The sequence below is a fragment of the Crassostrea angulata genome, unplaced genomic scaffold, assembly GCF_025612915.1.
Source record: "Crassostrea angulata isolate pt1a10 unplaced genomic scaffold, ASM2561291v2 HiC_scaffold_302, whole genome shotgun sequence".
NCBI lineage: Eukaryota > Metazoa > Mollusca > Bivalvia > Ostreida > Ostreidae > Magallana > Magallana angulata.
This window is the reverse complement of record NW_026441855.1, coordinates 1,811-10,639: the sequence shown is the minus strand read 5'-3', so window position 1 is coordinate 10,639 and position 8,829 is coordinate 1,811. Positions and strand designations below refer to the sequence as shown.

The window sequence follows — 8,829 nt, the reverse complement described above, 5'->3', positions numbered from 1 at the left end:
CTGGACAAAAGAAGTCGTTAAATTTTACTAAAAGGGGAATAACTCAAAACCGGATAAAGATTTTTCTCAACTAAAATATGCAATGACAACATCACGCGGCATGTTATCAGTCCTGAAAATTTCAAAACAATCGGTGAACAAACGAGCGAGATATTAAGGATCAAAGTTGGCGTCTAGAAGAAAAAAAAAAATAAAAAGAAATTTGAAAAATTTTCAGAATAATAGTAAGGTTTTCCGCTGAGAGCGGAAAACCTTAAAAAGACAACCAGTAGCTCCTGTCTTATGGTTAATATTAACTATAAACTAAAAAAGGTTACAACATAAAGACTATTATTACAAAAGACAAAACATGTACAAGCAAATTGACTGTTTGAGCCCCTGACTCAAAGTAAGATAATGGCACAGATATTCAAAACACAACCAGTAGCCCCTGTCTAATGGTTGCTAGAAAAAAAGGATCTTCACTGTCCATTAAAAAATGTCAAAACTCAAACGAATGTCAATTAAAACTTAAGTGTTGGGATTCTAATGTACTTTTCAAAAGCACCAGAGTTCAATCTACCCATGCTCTGAATTTGTAATTCCGAAAACCCCTGAGAGGCAGCTGTAGTAGCAGCCTAAATGCGGAAGCTATGAGCTTTGTAAAGATGCAAGTCCAAATTACAAAAAGCTAAAGCAGAACGCAGTTGCTGTGTGAAGTATTGACGCGAGATGGGCGAACCATCCATGAAGAAAAATAACGGCTCTGATGGTGAGGAATGTTTCCTAAGATTTAGGAAATGTAGAAGTGCTTGGCATGGGCAAACTAAAGGATCCGTCGTATTTTGCTGCAGGCGTAGAGTAGTTGTGTTTGCTTTAGAATGCCTAAAGTGAGGTATATTTATATCTACTAGTATATACCTATTGCATGGACTATTAGATCCTAACGTGATATATCAAAAAAGAAGGAAATGCTGGGTTGGAGCATTTGTTTTGGTAAGCTCTCCTACTCGTAAAAAACACAAAATGCTAAGGTAAACATGGCCCGGAGGAGGGATTTAGTAAAAGCTGATGTGGTACTAAACTCCAAAGCATGAATTATTTTCTTCAAAATTGTTGGTGTTATAGGTAGCCGTGAGTCAGATGATGGTTTTGATTTCCGGAATCCCTGAAGCATTTTACGAATGGTGAAATGTTGTGTAATATCCGTGTAGTTACCAAGTTGGAAAATAAAACTAAGTGACAGGGTGGTAGAGGAGATGCGTTATGTTGAAAGGATTGTTCATTAAAACAGTTGTAGGTTAAATAAGCTGATTTGTAAGCTGATAATGTTGATTCAGACAGAGAGTTGCGGACTAAAAAAATTGCTGTTTCAGTCAATTCCGCACAAATGCTGGAGGAACTGGAGTTGGCTCGTTGTCCATATGTGGAAAACGGGCTTTGAATTTTTTCACCTGCAAGCGAGATAGTAAATCAGCGGCTGTATTAGAAATTCCTGGAATATATTTGGCATGGAAATGAATGTTGTGTTGCAATGAAAGAATCATTAAACGCCTCATCAATTGCATTAGGTTTGGGTCCTTTGATGTAGTTTTGTTTATCACATGCACAACTGCTATATTGTCAGAATGTAATACAACGATACAGTTTTTCAGAAGAGGTACTCATAATTCTAATGCAATGACAATAGGTAAAATTTTTCTAACTGAAATGTGGTACTTTAACCATTCAGGAGCAAACTCGGAGTAAAACCATTTTGTGCGAAAGGTACATCCAAATCCGGCATTACTAGCATCAGTAAAAAATGCAATGAAGATGAAGAATTGGTTATGCCAGAAGGAAAAAAAACCTTTGCCATTGAATTGGTTAAAAAACACCCCCAGGCATGCAGGTCAGCTTGTGCCTGTAGATTCGGTCGATGGTGGTGATATGGTTTTTTGAGGCCAATTGTTAGATCTATAAGACGTCTTAAAAAAGTACGACCAGGAGGAACTACACTACAGGCAAAATTGAGCATACCAATTAAAGATTGCAGTTCCTTCAAAGTTGCAGAACACTTTGCTTTGAATTTTTGAATTTCCAATTTCAATTGAGTTAATTTATCTTGAGGTAATCGAATTTCGAAGTTCAAGGTATCTAATTCCATGCCCAAAAATGTGAGAGTTGTGGTGGAGTAAACATTTTTTTCTGATTTTACGGGTAAGCCAATGTCATTAGATAGTTGATAAAAGGCAAGCAGAGCACTGTAACATATTGACGAGTGGGGTTCACTTAGGAAAAGAAAATCGTCTAGGATGTGCATGCAATGTATAACAGAGAATTTTGTTTCAAGGATCCATTGAAGACCCGAGCTGAATTTTTCAAAAAGATTACATGAATAGCTGAGTCCAAAAGGCAATGTTTTGTCGTAGTAATACATATTGTCTACCATGAATCCAAGTAGTTCGAAATCATCTGGATGAATAGGGATCTGTTTATAAGCATTCTCAAGATCTGTCTTTGCTAACAACGCACCCCTTCCCAATTGTCTAATTATATCAATAGCCGTTTCCACTGATTTATATTGTACTGTACATAAATCTTAGGTAAAAAAGGTATGTTGTGATTTATAGACATACCCTCAGGATAAGATAAATGATGTATCAAACGAAATTCACCGACAGCTTTTTTGGGTACCAATCCAAGAGGTGAAACTTGTATATTAGGAAATGGTGGATTTGGGTAAGGCCCGGCTATACGGTGTGCTCGTAACTCATTGCTGATTTTACTTTGAAGGATTCCATCATTATTGTTCAAAGAAGAGAGATTTCTAGAAATTCTAAAAGCACGTTGCCCCTGATTTGGGATTATAAAACCAAAGGTAGACCCACTAATTAAAAATTGAGCCAAAGATGGATCATAGCCGTCAAGATAGCTGGCCAATTTGTCGACTTGAATTGGTGTGATGATACTTATATCCCTATCACTTAGTGGAACCTTGTTGGTTAGAGGTGCTGGCAGGTTTTCTAGCATTTTGTTTCGCAAATGTTTGTTTCGGTCTATTGGGACACTGTCTTCGCGGATGCTTTCCCGCACAGTACTGGCAAACATGTTGATGGGGGCAGTTGGTTTTTGTGCACGAGCCAACATTGTTGAGGGACAAGCAGTAGTTATGTGACTTGGATTGGGCACGAAAGGGCTGTTTCTTGTACTTGATTTTAAAATCTAGTCCAGAAACTTAAGCTTCTTGGTATAGCTCAATATTTTTCTTCTCCCAAGCAGATAATGAAGGTTCTTTTTCGCGCCATCGCCTAAACTTTTCATCATACATTAAAGCAGCAGAGTCCCCACACGAGTCAGTAATTCTTTGCACAGTGTGTGCGTACGTCATATTAAGATTCCAATTTCGTGGGAAAACTTTTCTGCATAGATTGCGACAAATATGTGGAACGCCTCTACCCATTTAATTATAGATTTGATAGGGCTCATGTCGTTTGCCTTAACAACAATGAGCTCACCATTTTTATCAACTGATTTATACTTGTCTGTCTCATCATGATCAAAATCATTTGGCAACAGGACAGCAAATTTGATGAAATCATTGGCGTGGATTTTTGCCCTAATTTTGGAATCTATACCCAATGTTAAACCAGTTGCCGAGTGTGATTCCCCTTCAGTATTCCGATTAAGCAACTGCATACCTTGAGAAGTTATTTCTTGCAGTAGGGAATGGTCAGGTGTTACTGCTTGCGAAGAGGCTTGTTGAGTGTCGGCTGATTGCTGTTGTGAAGTTGCAGTCTGCGTGGGGATTGACAATGAAGGATTGCTCTCACCATGGGGATATTCATCCATATAGCGTCGACAAGTATTTTCAATGGTTGGGATGATAGAGGCCATGCACGTCCTTATCATTGTGTCTCTGTCCTCAAGAGACATAAGACCGCTTTGAGGTTGGATTTCTGTGGGAGGATGCGAGGGTGACTTGTTCCGCCTCCTGCGTTTTGGTGTGGATGCCATCAAAATCTAATAGAGTAAAATATAAAGGAAATGAAGATGTTAATATTTAAACTAAAATGATCATATACAAGAATTTGCATAGCCAAACAGCTTTCATGCTATCTTTAAACTGATCTAATGTAAGGTAAAACTGTGGTATAGCAGCTTGTTATATACCCCAGGTATATATATATATATATATATATATATATATATATATATATATATATATATATATATATATATATATATATATATATATATATATATATATATATATATATATATATTATGCTCTCAGACAATTAGTGTTAAGCTTGTTATAAATGTTATAACACATTGCTTATAGCAGAAAGAATTCTGCCATACATTTAGTAGTTTTATCACTTACATATGCCATAGCACTAGAGGTGTACATTTTAGTTGCTTAGCATAGCCTGAGGCTTTGTTTTATATGTAAACATTGCAAAACTGCTTATTATATCATACGTGTATCATTGCTCCTGCCGCCATAGCATTGGAACTGTATCTTATATTCATTCAAATAAGCTGATATAGCTTTAAAATAACCAGAAATATTCATATTCGGGTATTTGTTTGGTAAATTGTCATAGACCAAAAAACAAAGCTGTTACCTGTATCCAAACAAATTATAACAAGTGATGGAAAGTCTTATCTGCAGATTGATCAGGATGCTTTGAACTGAAATAAACATATCAGGTTAAATAGATAATATTACAAACATAAGGTTAATCGAATAACATTGTGAAAGGTTTAAGGAACACTTAGTAAAATGTTAATTACTTAAGCGTAACCGCATTGTTCACATCAGACTTATTTAACAAAAATATGAGAAATAAAATTGCACGATGGGTGGTTACAAAGCAATATTTACAGCTAGAAGCCCCTGTCGTCATTGCTGTTTACAGAAGGACTACGCTTGGGTTCCTGTCTTAGCTGAATTAATAGGACACCTCTAATCTGTCTAAACAGTTTATGGAACCCCAAGTCATTAAGATGAACCCCGTCGCATAAGATAAGCTTTCCGCGAATCCTCTCAGCTTCCAAAATGTTACTGTGTGACAAGCACAAAATTGCTTAAGAAGTCTATTGGCTTTTTTGACTCGTTGATTATAAATAAGTCACTTCTCTAGGGAGAAAACTAAGCACGGTAACAGATTTTAAATGGAAACACCTTTTAAGTTGAGTCACATTGGCAGTCAATTTAGAAACAATACATTCCAAACTAAAATCTAGTCCACTCGAGTCCAAATCATTGCCTCCAATGAAAACAATTAGGTGCTGAGGTCCGTCGTACTGCAGATGTAATAAGGGATAGATGGTGACCATTGTTCACAAGTCCTCCACTTATACCGAAATAGTTCACCTCTTTGAGTTCATATATATTAAACACAGAATTAGCGGAACGACGTGAACCTAAGAATGTTTTGAGTCTTTTCACATGCGAATCTCCCACTATCAATGTTGACATTATGAAATAAACAATAGAAAAAGTTGACACAGATAGTTTCACACATTACACGCAAATATACACAAGTTCAAACTGCTGTATAATAAATTACACCCACGTCTCTGGTACATCGCACACAATAACTTTGGCATCGATGGGCAACAATGTTATGACTGGAGTGTCACTGGCGCCATTTTGAACCGCGCGAAAATCACTTCTGCAGTACCATGAAGCCTTGATAAATTTCTAAAAAACGGGATATAGATAACGTTACCTATGAGAACACACACCAGGTCCCGTTAGTGAATTGTTGAAGTCGCAGAATATCATAAAATTGGACGGACGGGGTCGTAATTCATGTACACATCTTCTTTCACAAACCGTAGACAATCATGGATGTTTACAAAATGAACAATGAATACGCATGCGCAGACTAGCTTATATGCATAACTTGCCAGTGCGCATGCCTAAACTAAAAATACACAGTAGTGGAAAACAATACCACGTGGTAAACAAAGCATACAAATAAAGTGGTCAACATGCATAAACTATTTATGGACATAAATGTTTTTTTTAAACACATCTGGTTGAGTTACATTGAAACTGCTCAATGCTGTTCTTGTAAAGTTTTGCATGGTATTTTTCCAACCAATCACATAATGTTTTAAAAAGGATGTAACACTCTCCGATACACATTTCATAAATACATAAAAGTCGTATATTTGTCTAACACAGCGTGCAATTCTTATCAAGTGATTACTAATCAATGAATTATTCTAATAAAGAAAATAATTCAATAAAAAATAATGCAATAACCACATTCATCAATAGAAGAGAGTTATGTTATTTATTAATTGACAGGTAAGAAATTAAATTATGAATTGTTGAATTAAATCTCAACAAAATACAAAAGAAAAACCCAAAACATATTTATATTTATTCATGAAATTCATGTATATTGAGCGAAACATATATGTGATAAATATATATAACATTTTTAGTGGGACTTGCAAATCATTTGAAAGTATTGGCAACGCCTCAAGAATTGCAAAATATTTTTCTTAAAAATTCGTAAACTTTTTTAATCACATCTATATGAGAATAACATGTTAAACTACTGAATTCATGTCTTGAAAATGTATTCTTCGATTAAGCTTCAAAGTAGGGCCATTTGATCTTTTCAATGACATTATTTTTTTTCTCTGAAATTCAGTTATAATTTGAAACTGAATACCGTTGTTTTAATATTTCATTAGTCTTATCTGTATAAACTTAATTGTTTTTACTAATGTTTTCTTAATACTTTGTTGGAAACATGTATTAGCATTCTGATGTCATGCTGCATGTAATTTGCCTCCAATTGCTTTCCTTCATTGCTTATATATTTTAAAGGTACACTTTCCTGTGTTATTATGTTAATTTCAAAGACAGTAAAAACTCTATAATGTATGTGGGCCACATAAGAATACATTTGTTTGAACTATTTTTCTGTAAATTTACGGATATGTAAAATGTGTGTAATATGTAGCTAATTGTTTATATAAAAATTGAGTATCCACTCTGATTTTTATGAGTCAAATTCGTTACATACGCTAACCACTTTGTAAATTATCAATACAAGAAGATATATTTCTCCCTCTTTCTTCTGACAAACACATATACTAGTACATGTACAGGGTACGTTGAATATATTTCTTTCCTGTAATCATTATATATTGTTAATCTTTTTTTCTACATATGCGACTCTGTGTGGTAGCACTGATACGTTAATATTGACATGTTATTATATGAGTGCAATATACAAACAATAAATACTACACACAGCACACATCTACTGCACAGAGCTCTCTGTATATAACGAGAATACTCTTCATGGAAGATAACTCCTGGTAGTTTATTGTTGTATTAGATAACACACTGTCAATGTACAGAACAGGTGTTGGTACAGACAGCAGGTATAGTGTTTCTTGTAAAGTTATTGTTCCTGAGACAAGTCAACTTTGATATACATATTGGATACGTACAAATATCATTCCAGTTAGTAGGATGTGTGGTAAATATAGACAGGTGTGCAACTAAACATTTGTCCTACAATCATTTCGTGCATATCTTTTATAATCTTATGCTATGCTATGATACGAGGTTTATTGATATGCTATGAGAATGCAATGATATTTGAACAAAATGCATCCATACACAAAAGAATTCCAAACATTTTGAAATGGATTAATAAGAAGCCATTATAATTTACCACCAATCTGCAATGTGAATATTTATTCTTTGAAATAAAATTATTCCAAACCGAGTTAAATTCATGGTGTATGCCATGCTATAATATAACATGGCATGATACGACAAATAAGAATCTATGAGATTGTATATTATGATATGAGATTCCAGTGCGATAGTATGGGATTTCAACGCATGCTATACTAGTTCAATGCTATGTTTTACTATTGCATATATTGTAAAAGATATGCTTGATCTTACTGTAGAACTATAGTTACAGCGATAAATATCAACATAATTAGCTGTGGGACATTGTTTTTAGAACATATATTCAACTGTTGCATACTGGGACACTGTTGCATTAGCTCATATATCAAAGTAAACACAATGTAGCTTCAGTCAGGTGTTGATCTTACCTAAAAGAAATGTTTATGAGAACGAAGAGTCCGAAGTACAATATAAGTAATACTTATCAATAATTTCAATGTAGTGTGTATAATAATATGTCGAAACATTATAATTTCTCAATGAAACTGGTCATTGAGAATTCCAACGCTCCACTTTTGTTTTTATTCTAGTGATAAAACGACAGCATTGTAACTCATTCATAATCGTTAAGTCCCCTACTTAAACAATATCGGAAATATTCTTTTGAGTGCACGCAACCTAAATGTTCACACGTTACACTGGAATTGATCCGTGAATGAATAGTGCCAAATGAATGCAACCCCCCCCCCCAAAAAAAAAAAAAACAAACAAACAAACAAAAAAAAAACCCCAAAAATTGGTTACGCCTCGGTGTTGCAAAATATATTTCTTTAAAATTCCTAAATTAGTTCAACTAAATTTATATTACAATAGAGAGTAGAGCTACTGCATGAATTCATGCATTGAAACTATATTCTACGATTAAGCTTAAAAAGTGGGACACTTGATCTTTTCGAAATTCAGTTATAATTTGAAATGAAGTACTATTGTTTCAATTTTTACATTAGCCTTATCTGTTCATACTTAAATGATTTCTACTCATGTTTCTTAATACTTTGTTGGAAACATTTATTAACATTCTGATTTCATATTGCATGCTTTCCTCATTGCATATATATTTTCAATGTACCCTTCCCTGTGTCATTGTGTTAGTTTAAAAGACTTTAAAAACTCTATAAGTCCTAATA

General features: G+C 34.5%; 1 protein-coding gene across 1 annotated transcript; it reads right to left on the bottom strand.

Moving 5' to 3' along the window:
* Nucleotides 1-281: 281 nt before the first annotated feature.
* On the bottom strand, nucleotides 282-4,104 carry LOC128170071 (uncharacterized). Its single transcript, XM_052836051.1, has 2 exons — nucleotides 3,660-4,104; nucleotides 282-1,433 (listed from the first exon to the last, which is right to left on the bottom strand). The coding sequence occupies exons 1-2, from the start codon at nucleotides 3,973-3,975 to the stop codon at nucleotides 1,102-1,104; spliced, it is 648 nt and encodes a 215-aa protein (XP_052692011.1). The 5' UTR covers nucleotides 3,976-4,104; the 3' UTR covers nucleotides 282-1,101.
* Nucleotides 4,105-8,829: the final 4,725 nt, after the last annotated feature.

Excerpts from the sequence above, each read along its gene's own strand:
- LOC128170071 (XM_052836051.1), bottom strand. The coding sequence starts at position 3,975 with ATGGCATCCACACCAAAACGCAGGAGGCGGAACAAGTCACCCTCGCAT. Across the intron at positions 1,434-3,659 it reads GCAAGAAATAACTTCTCAAG|GTGAAAAAATTCAAAGCCCG; the intron begins GTATGCAGTTGC and ends TCTCGCTTGCAG.